Source organism: Carcharhinus amblyrhynchos, chromosome 23 (assembly GCF_965287045.1).
Source record: "Carcharhinus amblyrhynchos chromosome 23, sCarAmb.v2.hapA, whole genome shotgun sequence".
NCBI lineage: Eukaryota > Metazoa > Chordata > Chondrichthyes > Carcharhiniformes > Carcharhinidae > Carcharhinus > Carcharhinus amblyrhynchos.
This window is the reverse complement of record NC_137346.1, coordinates 39959937-39977343: the sequence shown is the minus strand read 5'-3', so window position 1 is coordinate 39977343 and position 17407 is coordinate 39959937. Positions and strand designations below refer to the sequence as shown.

The following is a 17407-nucleotide window of genomic DNA, read 5'->3' as shown; positions in this document are numbered from 1 at the left end:
ATAGCCACAGATAGTAATTTCTACCCTATATTTTGCACAATAAGATTTTCTTTTTTTTCCGCTGTAGAAATAGTGGGTAAAACCACCATGAAGTTTTACAGCATTTCACTCTTGGGTTGCAGAACTGACCTCACAAAATATGGTGTCTCTTACTGAGGAATGCACAGGGACATTCAGCTGAAACTAGCCCAAAATCACATCCCTCCACATTACACGCTCAACTCACAACTCTCCCTCGCCCTGCGGCCGGGATTTACATTAACTTGCAGCGGACGAAGATTTCCTCCCCAAAGCTAAACTAAGACAAGTTTCCTAAAGCTTGTATTGATGAGTTTGCGGCACGAGGCTCACAACACAAGGCATCTTTCACAGAGTATTCTAAGACGAAAAACCTCTCACAAACCATGCTTACCTGCCACTCTTTACAATCTGGGTGGTTCGTAAGTTTGAACAAGGTGATTGCATTATAAAGCTGCCAGAACTGTAAAAGCAAGAGAAAGATCAGGTAAATGAACAGCATTCTCAGGCTAGTTTGCACTCCAGTTGGTAAGCAGGGCTGGATAGTAAGTGAATATTAATAGTATATAATAAACAAGTGAGATGGCATCACCCACAGTGGGGATCATTAACCTCTAACAGAGTGAAAGATGGATGACATATTCCACCACTGGATTGTGTTCAGTGCTGAGGGACATCGTTTGAGGTCTGGATGAGAACTGGAAGCATCTCATTTTCAGCTTTTCTCCAATCCAAATTCCTCCCCGCTTCCCTAGCTCTTCTCACAGCTGTTGTTTTTTTTTGGATGCATTTCTACAAAGCTCAGCAGTCTCCTGCGGCAGTTTTCTGTGCACGTTTCTAGAAAGCAACTGTCAACATGTTATGTGGAGTCATTAAGTGACAAGTCCTTTCTTATCCCCCTCGCACACATTCCAGCACTGAAAGAACGAGGGATGATATATATAATTGAAACATAAGATTCTGAGGGGGTTTGACAGATGAGATGATGTTTCCCCTTGTGGGCAATCTAGAACATGATGTGGATATGCCGGCGTTGGACTGGGGTAAACACAGTAAAAAGTCTGACAACACCAGGTTTAAGTCCAACCCATTTATTTAATAGTGCTTATCTAGAACTACAGGGGCACTGATTTAAAATGAAGGTCTCCCATTTTCACCATAAAGTTTAAATTTACTTACTGGTGTCACAAGTAGGCTTACGTTAATATTGAAGTTACTGTGAAAATCCCCTAGTCACCACACTCCGATGCCTGTTGGGTACACTGAGGGAGAATTTAGCATGGCCAATCCACCTAACAAGCAGTCTTTTGGATTGTGGGAAGAAACTGGAGCACTCGGAGGAAACCCATATGGGGCGAACGTGCAGACTCCGCACAGTGACCTAAGCCAGGTATCAAACCCGAGTCTCTGACGATGTGAGGTTGCAGTGCTAACCGCTGTGCGTAAGACGTAGAGGCAGAAGTAGGCCATTTGGCCCACCGAGTCCAGAGGATGAGTCACAGAATATATTCAATGTTGGTGGACAAAGGAGTTGAGGATTATGAGGGCAGACAGGGAAGTGAAGTTCAGGCCACAGTCTGATCAGCCAGGATTGTGTTGACTGGCAGAGCAGGCTCAAGGGGCTGAATTGCCTACTCAGCTTCTATTTATTAAATTATCTCTAATAACTAGGTGGTCAGGAAACACAACATGGGGCACTGAGGCCGACTTTACTGCAGCTAACACTGCATCAGCCGGTTCAACAGCAACCAGGATTCAGACCTGGGACCTTGCTTTCAACTCCAACGACAAGCGAATATTTCAGACGACTTACATGACCAAAGAACAAGAACGGCAGAAGAAACGTGAGGCCTCTCCACATCCACGACTGGAAACCTTCTGTAAACACAAGACCCCAATCCACAGTTAGTGCTGACTCAGGGAAAGGCCATCACTGAGACATTTCCCAGGTTAAATGTTCATGGTGGATTTAGCTGAAGTGGGTGTGGCCATTTTTAAAGGAGAAAATACGTATTGGTCAAAACTGCCTCGTTCTCATACATCAGTGTGGACACTGGTAAAATATCCAATCTGGATGTTCAATACAAAGCCAGCTACTGGCTGTGGAGCAAAATGTGCAAACTCATTGGGAGTGAAAGGAAGTTACATGTACAGCCTATGGCTGGATGGTCATGAGAGTTGATAATATTACAGGCACGCTGACTCAGGTAAGTACAATAACCAAAAGAACTTTGGGGGGGTGGGGGACAGAAAACGTCCTTCCTGGTTCTTCAGGGCAGCATAAAGAACGATAATATAACCTGCACACAGTGCTGGACTTTTCACAATTCTAGAATACGCCAGCACTAGATTCTTGTACATTGGGCACTGCCCACATTTAGCGCAGAACTCAAGATCCAGCTTCAAAAAGGCAACAGTTTCTCTATTTTCCCAAGTTGGTTTGGTTAATATCAACCACTGTTACTGAGCTTATTGAGAAAGTACAGGCTGAGGACTGTAAGCAAGAATACACATGTGGAACAACTGTCTGCACACCTATTATATCTGGAATGATCCTCAAAAAGGACATTATGGTCACATAGGGAGATCAATATAGCTTCACCAGACTTGTTCCAGGGATGGCAGGACTGTCACACGGAGAGAGACTGGGCAAACTGGGCCTGTATTCTTCAGAGTTTCGAACAATGAGAGGTGATCTTATTGAAACCTACAAAATATTGTAGGAATAGACAGGGTAGATGCAGGCAAGATGTTTCCAATGTTTGGGAGGGTTGGGGGAACAGCATCTAGAACCAGGAGACACAAGTTCGAAATAAGGTGGAAAGCTGCTTAGGACAGAGATGAGGAAAAATTTCCTTACACAGAGTGGTTGTGGATCTTTGGAATTCTCTCCCCCAGATGCTGTGGAAACTCAGTCTCCGAGTATGTTTAAGGTAGAGATTGATTCTGATTAACAATAACATAAATTAGTGTGGGGGAAAAGCATTGAAATGTCTGATTAGTGATGATCATTCGGTGACAGTGGTTAGCACTGCTGCCTCATAGCACCAGGGAGTTGGATTCGATTCCTGGCTTGGGTCATTGTTTGTGTGGAGTTTGCACATTTTCCCCATGTCTGCGTGGGTTTCCTCCCACAATCTGAAAAATATGCTGGTTAGGTGGATTGGCCACGCTAAAAATTCTCCCTCAGTGTACCCGAACAGGCACCGGAGTGTGGCGATGAGGGGATTTTCACAGTAACATCATTGCAGTGTTAATGTAAACCTACTTGTGACTAATAAATAAACTTTAAAAAGATTGTATAGAACGGTGGAGCAGGCTTGATGGGTCGAATGGCTTACTCTTATTCATATGTTTGTGTTAACTGTGATGGTCACATTATTAATTAATGTAACATCTAAGGGGATATTTATTCTTGAGGGGTCTAAATGGGAAGATTATTTACAATGTTTCAGCATATCACCCACTTCAAGGCTATGAAATGATGATCTACACCCGATAACTTTAGCTAGATAATGTTGCCTATGAGTAAATCGGTAAAAAAATTTTTTTAAGTAATTTGCTACTTAATTATCTAGATCAATGCAGATAATTAAATAGCAATTAATCAATAATTATATGGCATTATGTCGAATGTACAGCACAGAAACAGTCCATTTAAACCCACTGTTCCACACCAGCGTTCATGCTTCATTCGAGCTTCCTATTCATTATTTATTGACAAGTCGACTCACCTACAGTCAAGTCCATGTTATGTCTCTCTCCCAGGGCTCGGAGCCTGTACAGGCACCCACTCTGATAGTAATACTGTAGGAACTGCACAAAACCTGTACATTACAAACATAGTCAGTCAGCCAAATGCCAGGTACAACAAACCCACAAAGCAACCTCTTTGTATACCTCTCACTGCAGAAACTGTATGGATTTTACTGGGCTCCAGTTGTGTTACTGAACTGTGATACAGAATAGGAAATTAGGTGTTTGGGGCAGGATTTTAGCAGAATCGGGATGACTCCAGAGCCATTTCAAGATGACGAGAGGACCTCACTTCCAGGATTCCCATCCCTTCTCCTGGCACCAGCAATTTTCACTGGCCAGGGTTAAGCGAGCCCACACCCTGTACTCTCAACCCATCAGGCTCAGAGGAGTCACGAATTCCTCTTTGGGAACTTATTGAAAAGGAATCTCAAAAAGTCTTACCCATACATCCAGCCATGCCCCATTGGGTAGCACGGTGGCTCAGTGATTGGCACTGTCACCTCACAGGGCCTGGGAACCGGGTTCAATTCCAGCCTCGGGTCACTGTGCCGAGTTTGCATGTTCTCCGTGTCTGTGTGGGTTTCCTTCGGGTGCTCCGGTTTCCTCCCACAGTCCAAAGATATGCGGGTTAGGTTGATTGGCAATGTTAAATTGCCCCTTAGTGACAGAGGTTAGCAGGGTCAATATGGGGGAGGGGGGGTGGAGTTACAGGGATAGGGCCTGGGTAGGATTGTGGACAATGCAGACCCGATGGGCCGAATGGCCACCTCCTGCACTGTAGGGATCCTATGATAATCCCGAAAACTCTCCACACCAACTCAATGCCACATCATGCCTCCCACAGCCATGTTTCCAGCTCTCCTCATGATGTTTCTTTGGGCAATAGAAGCACGAATCAGCCAGGATTCTGTTCTGAAAAGGGAAGTGAATTGTTCATTTTGTTTGATTGACATATTTAAATGGTTATAATAATTTGTTCTTAATGTGATGTCTTTGGTCAATCTTTTGGTGTTGATTTGGACACAAAGGGGTGTGAAGTCTTTTTGATACCTTAATGTTCTGTCTGATTGAAAAAAAAATGTTGTTCCCAAATTCTGCACCAAAGAACATTTATGGATTGATTTTTTTTGCTTAGGAATTCCACACGTGCTGTTTTTTGACTCACATGACTTATTGATTACATACATAGTTAACTGAGTGACTGGGCATAGAAGGCATGGAGAATATGAGGGCCCGTGGGGAGTGGGTGGGTGCGGTGAGGAGGGGCTCAGGGATGGAGGTTCCAGTTGTAACAGAAGCAGTTTAGGCCCAAGTAGCAGAGAGCCAATGCGGACTTTCTAATCTGCTTATAGCAGCACTCGCCTGTCCTTGGCTACGTCCTGCTTCCAGGGTCAGTGGGCTTGACTTCATCTCACACTCACCCCCTGGGAGCAAAAACTGTGCGATTCAGGACAGTCTGCCAAGTCGAGAAATGTCTTGACTTGAGCCATCTGCCCCGATAATGAGAATGCAGCTGTCAGCATCTTTCAACACAGTGAGATTCACATGCGGCCGCAGTGTGGCAACAGAAGACTGTCAGTCCATAACTAAGTCATTTTCAGACATGCTGACAGTGGGAATGTAGGAAATTCAGTGGCCGCTTTGTGAATAACGGTGACCCACAAACAATGTGACCACAGCCATGGAGGTACGGTGGCACAGTGGTTAGCACTGCTGCCTCAGAGTGCCAGGGACCCGGGTTTAATTCAGACCTCGGGCGACTGTGCAGAATTTACACGTTCTCCTCATGTCTGCATGGGTTTCCTCCCCCAATTCAAAGGTGTGTGGGTTAGGTTGATTGGCTATGCTAAATTGACCCTTCAGTAGGGTAAATACAGGGGGGTTACAGGGATAGGACCTGGGTGGGATTGTTGTCGGTGTAGGCCTGATGGACCGAATGCCTCCTTCTGCACCACAGCGATTCTACGTTTCATGACTTCTCTTTTGTTAGTGATGTTGATCGAGAGTTGAGTATTGGCCAGGACAGGAGGGAGAGCTACTCTGTTCCCCTTCACAATAGTGCCAAGAATCCTTAATATCCACCTTAGAGAGTAGACATGTGCAGTGTTTAATGTCCCCACTGTAACTGAACCCTGACAGGGTGGAGGGGGGTGGGGCATGTTTAGCAGTACCCCATGGCTCCAAAAAAACTTAAATTCCTATTCCAACGTATCACATTGCTCAGAAATATTTGAAAGCTGTCATGCATCCCATAGTAAGAAGTCTCCCAAAACCAGGTTAACGTTTGACAGGTTTAATTGGAATCACGAGCTTTCGGAGCGCTGAGGTGAGTCCTGAGGAAGCAGCAGCAGTCCGAAAGCTCGTGATTCTAAATAAACCTGTTGGACTTTAACTGGTATTGTGAGATTTTTTAAACGGTGCCCACCCCAATCCAACGCCAGCATCTCTACATCATGATCCCCATAAGTTCCTGTGAAGCACACTTAGACACAAAGACATCAACTATCCTTCCAAATAGCAACATCCTGTGAACAGTGTGATATAGCCACAGAACAAAATGGATAATGCAGTAGTCCCAGAGATGGAGGGATTGGGTTGGGAGGAGTGATTAAGGGGGAAGAGAAGGTTCCAATGTAATTAAGTTGTTACCTTTAGGATTCCAAAGGAGCCAGACAGTGGAGATCAAGGCAAACTTGTCCAAAACCAGGACATGTGACCCACGCATGAAGTTTGGGGGTGGAGATAAATTCAATACTTCAATAAATGAATAGTCACTCTATGGAATCCAGTCCCAAAGGGCAATAGCAGAAGCCATTTATTCAGGTACAAACAAGACTGACTTCTTTCTGAAGCTATCATTACGCAATAGTTTATACAAGTAATTTGAGACGTGACAGGCTGTAAGCACTGAACACTGAATCTGGGGGAGGGGTGGGGAACCCTAAAAATGCAGTGGTGAATACCTGCGTGCCACCCCTCCATCCCACCAGACGTCCCAGTGAGAGGCAGGAGGATGTGACCGTGAGTGAGGCAGTTACAGGCACTGGACAGACAGTAACAGAGGAGCCTCAAACTTTACAATCATCAACAGGTGTGAGGTATGGACAGAAATGAGGTCTGAAAGGTGCATGTATAGCCTGACCACGGTGCTGTGGTACATTCAAGCCATTCAAGCAGGAGCAGCAAGCAGGATTATAAGGGACAGTACAGTGAGGGGGATTGACAATGTTCTCTGCAAAGAGATAGTGTCCAGACAGCTCTGTCACCTGCCAGCGTCGTGCTGGAGTGGAATTTGCAGTGGGAGGGGGAGGATCCATTTGTCGTGGTCCATGTGGGTACCAGTGACATTGACAGAACAAGGAAAAAGATTTGGCAGAGTCAGTATGAGAAGCTAGGCACCAAATTGAGAAGCAGAACTCAAAGATAATAGTTAGACTATTATTGGCACAGTGATTAGTTAGCACTGCTGCCTCACAGCATCAGGGATCCAGGTTCGATTCCTGCCTTGGGAATGTGGAGTTTGCACATTCTCCCCGTGTCTGTGTGGGTTTCCCCCAGGTACTCCAGTTTCCTCCCACACTCCACAGTCGTGCAGGTTAGGTGGATTGGTCCTTAAATTCCCCCTTAGTGTCACAACCTCTGTAGATTAATGGGGTAAATGCATGGGTTTATGGCAATAGGTCAGGGGGTAAGATGCTCTATTGGAGAGTCAGTGCAGACTCAATGGCCCAAATGGCCTCCTTCTGCACTGGGGGGATTTTATGATTACCTCATCACATGCAAGTTGACTCAGGACAAATCAGATTAGAGAGATGAATGCATGACTGGTGCTGGAGAAGCCAGATGTGGTTTGTGGTACAAACCTGGGCAAAGTGAAGGGCTGGTCCATACCGGAACCATGTTGGGACCAGTGTTCTTGTGGATCACATAACTGGTCAAGTAGAGGGGGCTTTAAACTAAACAGGCGGGGGGCGGAGGGTGGTGGGGTAAGGGATCAAGCTTGAATGGTTGTAGCAAATCAAGGAGTGGATTCAAGGCAGTACAGTAACGTGGGAAATCAGGGTCATAGAATAGCAGGAAGGGACAGAGAGAAAGAAACCGAGGAATATATCAGCAGTCAAAACTAGGTGTTATATAGATGACACGAAGACAAAACTAAAGGCTTTGTATCTAATTGTGTGTAACATTCGTGGCAAAGTGGATGAGTTGATAACTCAAATCTGATAGCCATTATGGAGACATGGCTGCAGGGTGATGAGGACTGGTTTCTGAACACTGAGAGGTAGGTGACATTGAAGAGGATCAGGAAGCTCGGTTAAACTGGAGGGAGTAGTATTATTAATCAATTGGTGCAATAGTTAGGGATGTCCTGGCTTCAGGAGATCAATATATGGAACCGGCTTGGGTGAAGATGAAGACTTGTGGAGCAAGAAATCACTCGTGGGAGTGGTCTACAGGTTTCCTAACAATAAACACAATGTTGGACGAAATATACAAGGAGAAATATTGGGTGCTTGTATTAAAGGGGTGGCTTGGGTGATTTTAATCTACATAGTAACTGAAAAACCAGATTGGCAGGAGTCATCAGTACGAGATAGTTCCAGAATGTGCTGTTCTAAAAAAACGAATGAGAGAGCAGGTTTTATTAGACTGAGTGTGATATAATGTAACCGGATTGATTAATAGCTTTAGGGTGAAGTCACACATCAGAAGCTAGTGTGCAAATTAAAGCAAGTGAGATTGGGGTAGTATACTGGCGTGGATTGAAAATTGGTTAGCAGACAGGAAATATAGAGTACGAATAAATGGGTCTTTTTCAAAGTGGCAGACAGTGACTAGTGATGTCCCACAGGGGTCAATGCATGGGTCTCAGTTACTCTCAATATATGTCAAGGATTTGGATGTGGGAACCAAATGTAGTATTTCCAAATGTGCTGATGACACAAAGCTTGGTGGGAAATGTGACTGGTGAGGAGGAAGTGAAGAGGCTTCAGCGTGATTTAGACAAGTTGAGTGAATGGGCAAATATGTGGCACACGCTGTATAACATGGATAAATGTGAAGCTATCCACTTCTGTAGAAAAGCAGAATGGCAGAGAATTATTTATATAGTGATAGACATTGGAAATGGTGATGTACAAAGGGACCTCGGTGTCCTTGTACACCAGCCACTGAAAGCTAGCATGCAGGTACAGCAAGCAGTTAGGAAGGCAAATGGTACAGATAATGATAGTGGTCTCACTGCAGCTGTGCAAGGCCTTGGTGAGATCACGCCTGGAGTAGTGTGTACAGTTTTGAGCTCCTCACCTAAGAAAGGATGTACCTGCAGCAAAAATTCACCAAACGGATTCCTGCCACAGCAGTATTGTCATATGAGGAGAGATTAGATTGACTGGGCTTGTATTCACTGCAGTTTAGAAGCATGAGAGGGGATTTAAGTGAAACATATAACACTCTGACTGGCCTGGACAGACTGGATGCAGGGATGTTGTTTCCTCTGGCTAGAGGGTCTAGAACAAGGGGTCACAGTCTCAGAATATTGGGGCAGGCCATTTAGGACTGAGATGAGGACAAACTTCTTCACTCAGAGGCTGGTGAACCTGTGGAATTCTCTACCACAGAAGGCTGTGAAGGCCAAATCACTGAATATATTTAAGGAGGTAACAGATGGATTTGTAAACATGAAAGGCTTCAAGTGGTATGGGGAGAGCACAAGCGTATGGAGATAGAGGATCAGCCATAATGAATGGTGCAGTAAGCTCAAAGGGCAACATGGTCTTCTCCTGCTCCTAGTTTCTATGTTTCTATATTTCCAACCATAAAGAAAAATTCTAAAGGGAGGGCCCATCATCTGTGGTTAACTGGAGAAGTTAAGGAAAGCATCAAATTTGCATATAGATATATTACTGTTAAGTGGCAGGTCAAATAGTTGGTCAGCATATAAAGAGAGTGGGTAAATGGTTAATCAGGAGAAAGAAATTAGAGTATGAGGGGAAGATGGCTAGAAACAGCAACAGATTCTACACGTATTTAAAAAAAGAGGTAGTAAAGTGAATGTTGGCCCTTTAGAAAGTGACAATGTGGAATCGTCAAGGATTTGCTTAACTATAACAGTAATAAGAATTTTAAAAGACCTGAAAGGTAGAAATCTACCTAGCAACAGTAACAGCAGCATTTCCAGAGGCAGACAAGCCTCTAAAACTGACCAGGCAACCCAAAGGCACGAAAGCATCTAAAGATGACCAGGTACGAATTGTTTTAGGAATAGAAACAGATTACTTAGATGACTGCTATAGAAATGTTAAGTTCCCCAAATGGAAACAGTTTACCTAAATGACTGGGTGATTCAGGGCTACAGAAATACTAAGTTCTACAAAAGGAAAGAATGCAAGATATATAAACAGCTGACTCTCCAGTTTGAAATAACCAAAGTAAAACTGTTACCCCCTTCAGAAACAGAGAAGGCAGCCCATATCTCACAACCAGAAGCCAGTCTGCAATTCACCACGAGGAGGCTAGGACTCATTTCACAGACAATAGGAGTCCTGTAACATCTTTTATTTCTTAGAGATGCCCTTGTGTCGCCAAGACGTTGTAGCAGATCTTTGTAAATGCAGATCATCTATGCTGAACTTTTGCTTCTTTTTGATGTTCGTGTGTCTCTGACAATGCAGACTCAGTATTGTAGATAGCACAACTAGATTGTTGCCTCTTGTCTACCACTGCAGCTCTCTGACCTCGAGGCCAAGGACAAGCTGGTATCATGGTGGTGGACAGTGCAGGTGACCAATCTTACTGTGCCAATTCTTGAAAAAGATAGCTGCAGATTCAACACCATTGTTCATATTGTGCTGCTGTCAACTGAGGGGAATTTAATCAGATTTTAGTTGGGTCCTTTTGCAGAAGTGTTGCAAAATTATCTCCTAAAGTCATGGTGTTTGGACACTCTGACTCCAGTTCCCAAATGTAGGTGACAGAAGATTGCATCTAATTGGAAAGGTGAAGAGAAAGAGTGGAGATGGTGGCCAATGTGGGATCTAGATAAATGTCACACTGAACCAACAGAACAGCTGGTATTTCACTTTCTGTCTAACCCCAGTTTACCAAATTTAACTTAAATTTTAAAGAATCATAGAAACCCTACAGTGCAGAAAGAGGCCATTCAGCCCATCAAGTCTGCACGGACCACAATCCCACACAGGCCCTACCCCCATATCCTTACACATTTACCCACTAATCTCTCTAACTTATGCATCTCAGGACACAAAGGGGCAATTTTAGCACGGCCAATCAACCTAACCCACATATCTTTGGAATGTGGGAGGAAACCGGAGCACCCGGAGGAAACCCATGCAGACACGAGGAGAATGTGCAAACTCCACACAGACAGTGACCCAAGCCAGGAATCGAACCCAGGTCCCTGGAGCTGTGAAGCAGCAGTGCTAACCACTGCGCTACTATCATTTTAGTAATGACTGTGCAGAATTAAGATATCACGTATCACCGGATGGTTCAGGTGGTGAGGGAAGAGCAGAGGAGACCAAGTAATCAGTTAAAATATACTTTCATAAAAAAAGGAAGGTACTCACTCTGATACATGGAAAATGAGAGAAACTGGTTTCGAAATATCTGGTACATCTTCGAATCTGGCCTAAAAATGAGATGTGAATCTGTAATGAGTGCATCGACGCTAACAAGGCACTCAGCGTGCCTGGGTTTCTATCAGAAACCTGCTTCCGCTCAACAAAGCTCATTCTGTTTTCTGTGAATTTATCAAGTTTACGTAAAAGGTCAATGAATAAACACTGAGTTATCGCAGGCCATCGAGTTCCACACGCCCCCATATTGTAGCAGATGTTAAAGCGACTGCATCCAGAATCCACCCCATCTCCCAAAGCCTCTACTCTTCTGAAAGCTGTTAGTCTCCAGGGCCAGTGCCATCCACAGTGCAAAGGGAAAAGAGAGAGTGAAAGAGCTAGAAACTAAGAGAGAAAGAAATAGAGAGGGGGACAGAGGGAAAAGCCGAAAGCAAGACAGAGAGAGACAGAAAGATAATGAGGTAGAAGATAGAATGAATAGCTTTTATTTAGCACTGTTCACTGCTCATTTGTAAAATGGCAGCTGATAAAAGTCCAAATTATGGCAAATATGTAACAAATTATCATTCGAGGTTAGAGGGCATGTAGAATCCGATCTCCAAATTCTTCCAGTCACCATGAGGAGTAATGGGGATTATGACAAGTGTTTCCATACAAATCACTGACCTTAGGGGACCAATGTCATTGCCTAAACTATCAGACACTATTCCACTGCTAGAACCCAGTGATGGCAGGGAGGTAAAGCAGAGAGTACTAGTACAGCCCTGATACATTCACATTTCCTACTACAACACTCTCCCCCTTTACACAGCCTTCACCTAGAAACATTATAATATGTTTGCAGCACAGTGGCCCAGTGGTTAGCACTGCTGCCTTCACAGTACCAGGGACCTGGGTTCAATTCCGGCCTTGGTCAGTGTGGCGGGGGGGGCATTCTGTAAAATTTATTTTGGGAATTCATACAAGGAAGATGCACAAAAATTGCTGACCACTACTCCAGTCACTTCAATTGGATTAGTCAGGCATGGCCTACTCTTTACAAATCAATGCTGGCCCTCTCTAATCAGCTTCATTTATAGTTTATTTATTAGTGGCATAAGTAGGCTTACATTAACACTGCAATGAAGTTACTGTGAAAGTCCCAAGGAAAGTTTCAAGGTATTCAGTCACTCTATCCTTAATTTTAAATTCTCGTAATTTTCAGACAATATACTTTGTTTTATTCGTGGGACACAGGCGTCACTGGCTCTATTGCCCATCCCTAGTTGCCTTTCAACTGAGTGGTTTGCTAGGTCATTTCAGACGGCAGTTGAGAGTCAACCACATCGCTGTGGCTCTGGAGTCACATGTAGGCCAGACCAGGTAAGGACGGCAAATTTCTTTCCCTAAAGGACTTCAGTTAACCAGATGGGTTTTTCTTACAATCGACAATAGTTTCACGGTCATCAGTAGATACTTAATTCCAGATTTTTTTATTGAATTCAAATTCCACCATCTGCTGTGGCAGGATTCGAACCCAGGTCCCCAGAACATTAACTGAGTTTCTGGATTAACAGTCTAGTGGTAATCACCTTCCCTATATTAGCAGAGTGACATGTGCTATTTTCCAATCTAAAGGAAAGATTCCAGAACAGGGAGAACTTTGGAGAATTATTGTTGGGGTATCTACCTGGTTTTCATCTACTTCTTACAAAAACCTTGGGATGGTCCTGGGTAACACACACTCATTAGGACCTCACACACCCTGGACGTTCTCTCTTCCACCTTCTTCCATTGAGAAAAAGATACAAAAGTCTGAGGTTACGTACCAGCTAACTCAAGAGCAGCTTCTTCCCTGCTCCATCAGGCTTTTGAATGAACCTACCTTGCATTAAGTTGATCTTTCTCTACACCCCTACCCATGACTGTAACACTATATTCTGCACCCTCTCCTTCTCTATTAACAGTATGCTTTGTCTGTAGAACATGCAAGAAACAATACTTTTCACCGTATACACGTGACAATAATAAATCAATTCGAATCATTATTTTCTTCACTGCTGTTACTTTGTCTAAAGTAATTTCAATGAATCCCCAGTCTTGATTCAATAATTTAACATTCAGAAAAATAAACCAAGATAAAGAAACGAGCAGCAGAAACAAAAGATAAGTTATTTAAACTGAAACCTGCTTCCCAATCTCACTACGCTCTGTTGCTGTGGATTACTGTACTCACCAGGTCAGCATGACTCCTGACAGGAAGGCCGAAACATAATGATGCATTACCCACCAGCCTTTAATCCTGAGGAAAGATAACCAATGTTGGACAAAGTGAAATATTATCAACATTTTAAGTCTGCACGAAAGCAGGGTAATAAACTGCCCCACAAATGCTGAGCTGTTCACAACCCAGAGATTGCAACTTCCACATTACAGCTGTGCTGAACTTACAAAAAAAATTCGCAGAAGTTGAGCTGATAGACTTGCGATTGAAGGCTGCGTCGGGCTGGCATGGTGGCACTATGGTTAGCCCTGCTGCCTCACAGCACCAGGGAGCCGGGTTCAATTCCGGCCTCCGGTCACTATCTGTGTGGAGTTTGCACATTCTCCCTGTGTCTGCGTGGGTTTCTGATTTCTTCCCACAGCCTTTCAATTTCCTTATAAATCAAAACTTAATCCTTAGTCTTCACAACCTTATTCCATCCTTGGATTTTGGAACTTTTTACCATTTAAAACACACCCTTGGCATCGTCCGGTTATCGTTAAACCCTCTTGTACCCGAGGTTCCAATTTAAAAATGCTCTGATTTCTTCCCACAGTCTGAAAGACGTATTGGTTAGCGGCACTGGGGGCCCATGCTAAATTCCCCTTCAGTGTACCAAACAGGTGCCGGAATGTGACGACTCGGGGGTTTTAACAGTAACTTCAGTGCAGTGCAGCGGGGTTGGTGGGGTAAGAAAGGAAACAGCCTGGGTTACTGTAATATATTAACATTGGCTGCCTGATGAGTTTAGAAGTTCCACTGAAGGCCTTTGGAAGCCAGATAGTGACCCCTGCTGGGCAGTGTGTGTGTTCACGTGTCAGATGAATATCGCATTCATTGGACTGTGTTGTGATATTTCCTCAGTCAAGTTGCTAATACTGTCAAGGGTCTCAGGGAGAGACAAGCAACATGGGCAAAGTAGTCTACTATCATAGATTCCGAGAGCGGATTGGAGATTTTAAAAAGCTCATTATTCTCTTTACTTAGGCACTCTGTTTTGCATACAGCAGCAGGCAGTGATTCTAGATTTGTGAGCGCGCAGTGTGTGGGAGAATAGATTTGAGATTTATCAGAGACAGTTAACAAGCAGGATTAACACAGGCCAGTAATCCATGGGAACATCCAGGCTGAATCAATCTGAATTCATCCCTGTGTGGCTCCATTTTTAAATTGGAAACTCGGGGTACAAGAGGGTTTAACAATAACAGGATGATGCTAAGGGTGTGTTTTAAATGGTAAAATGTTCTAAAATCCAAGGATGGAGTAAGCTTGTAGAGACTAAAGATTAAGTTTTCATTTATAAGGAAATCGAAAGACTTCTGGAATGGTGCCTTGTAATCTTTGGAAAAACAAGGCAGGAAAATTCAGAGGAGCATGGCAATGGTGATGAGCTGATGTTATGACGGAAGCTTTGGTGGTGAGAAAGGGGTCCTTTAAAGAACGCAAATTTTTTGCATGGTGTTTCTTTAAAGATTGTTCCTGGGATGTGGGCACCCCTGACAGGGCCAGCATTTGTCGCCCATCCTGTTTTCCCCATTGCCAACAGTTAAGCGTTAACCACATTAACCCCATATTCAGGGGCAGCACGGTGGCACAGTGGTTAGCGCTGCTGCCTCTCAGCACTAGGGACTCAGGTTCAATTCCAGCCTCCCGTCACTGTCAGTTTGGAGTTTGCACATTCTCCTCGTGTCTGTGTGGGTTTCCTCTGGGTGCTCCAGTTTCCTCCCACAGTCCAAAGGTGTGCAGGTTAGGTGGATTGGCCATGCTAAATTCCTCCTTGGTCTCAAAGGTAAACATGTGGAGCTTTGTGAATAAGGTCTGTGTGGGATTGTCGTCAGTGCAGGTTTTTTTGGGCCAAATGGCCTCCTTCTGCACTGCAGGGATTCAATGATTCTATGATTTTTTTGTGTTTGGACTCACATGTAGGCCAGACTGGATAAGTACGGAGGATTTTCTTCCCTAAAGGACATTAGTGAACCAGATGAGTTTTTAATTGATGATCATTTTACGGTGACAAGTTTTCAATTTCAGATTTTTTAAATAATGTAATCCAGCTGCCACAGCAGGATTTGAACACATGTCCCCAAGAGCCTGGGCCTCCGGCTTACTAGCTCAGCGAAATCACCGTTACACCACCACGTCCCACAGGAGAGAGGAGCTGCTGGGTTTACCTGGATCCATTGTTGATGAGGATGCTCTCTCGGATTGTGAGTGTACAGTAATACCACACCAAGAGGAAGTTGAACACGGAATCTACCACCCTGCACAGGAACAAAGGCCAAGGAGTTAATCTCTAACTCTGTACTCAAATCCATTGGAATCAGCAACAAATTAATTGTGAAAGGCAGCTCATTAGGCCTGTAGATTGCTACGTGAATCACTGTGACTGTGGCGCGCATCAGAACAGAATCAAAATCTGATTTAAACAATTGACAGAGAAAAGCTGCTATCCTATCAATTTGCACCCTATCCGTCACTTGTACCATCTCCACTTCTACTGGTATTCTGTCAGCATCAGCTTCCTTGGTAAACACAAAGTATTTGTTAGCTATTCTAGACCCCCCTGTGCCTCTAAGCATACATTATAACGTCTTTGTCCTTATTGGTCCCACTCTGCCTCTTAGCTACCTGTTCACTACTGACATGACAGCAGAAGATTTTTTTAGGTTACCTTTTACGTTAACTACCATTCTATTCCTATAATCTCTCTATGCCCATCTCAGGTGACTCAACCATACAGATATGAACATACAAAACAGGAGAAGTAGGTCATTTGAGGCTGTTCTGCCATTCACTGAGATCATGACTGATTTGTTTGTGTTGAGGTCCACATTCTTTAACTTCTTCAGTAAACCACATATGGTGGCTCCTCCCTTTAGATTTTTTCTTTACAGCAAGAATATACTTTTTCTGAGTATTCTGAAACAGCCCCTTAAATGTCTGCCACTGTTTCTCTATTGATGTATCCTCCAGCCTCGTACACCTGGTTCAGTTTTCATTGCAAACAATTGCTCTAGTAGTTTTAGACCCACTCTTCTCCCTTTCAAACTGGATATAAAATTCATTCATATTGTGGTTGCTGCATCCTCGTGGTGCCTTTACTCTGAGATCGTTATTTAATTCTGCTACATTCCACAATAACAACTTGCCCCCTGGTTTGTTCTGGAATGTGCTGCTCTAAGAAACTCTCACAAAAGCATTCTGTGAACATCTCACCCAGGCCACTACTGCCAATCTAATTTTTCCCATTTATATGTAGATTGAAGTCACCCATAATTATTGCTGTCCCTTCATCTAAAACACCCAACGTTTCTTCTGTATACTTTGTATTATGGGCAGCATGGTAGCACAGTAGTTAGCACTGCTGCCTCTCAGCACCAGGGACCCAGGTTTGATTCCCAGCTTGGGCCACTGTCTGTGTGGAGTTTGCACATTCTCCCTGTATCTGCATGGGTTTCCTCCCACAGTCTGAAAGACTTGCTGGTTAGGTGCATTGACCTGAACAGGCATTGGATTACAGTGACTAGGGGAATTTCACAGTAACTTCATTGCAGCGTTAATGTAAATTTTACTTGTGACTAATAAATAAACTTTACATCACTTTTACTTTACTTTCCCCTATATTGCAGTTACTGGTTGGGATCACTCCCACTAGTGACTTCTTTCTCCTACTCATCTCCACTCAGGCTAATTCCAAATCCTGATTTCCTGAACCAAGGTCATCGCTGATTAACAGCGCTACCCCTTCACCTTTACGAAGCTTCCTATTCTTCTTGAATGTTATATATCC

The 17407-nt window shown here is 43.9% G+C and overlaps 1 protein-coding gene across 1 annotated transcript in view; it reads right to left on the bottom strand.

Annotated features, from left to right (window-relative positions):
* Positions 1-17407, bottom strand: part of tmem120aa (transmembrane protein 120Aa) — a 35697-nt gene that overhangs the window by 1519 nt on the left and 16771 nt on the right. Inside the window, exons 6-11 of the mRNA XM_080211092.1 lie at positions 15789-15878; positions 13591-13656; positions 11367-11428; positions 3753-3845; positions 1832-1896; positions 404-481 (exon numbers count right to left, since the gene is read on the bottom strand). Of these exons, the coding sequence (XP_080067218.1) occupies positions 404-481; positions 1832-1896; positions 3753-3845; positions 11367-11428; positions 13591-13656; positions 15789-15878 (454 nt within the window). The remainder of the gene's footprint in view (positions 1-403; positions 482-1831; positions 1897-3752; positions 3846-11366; positions 11429-13590; positions 13657-15788; positions 15879-17407) is intronic.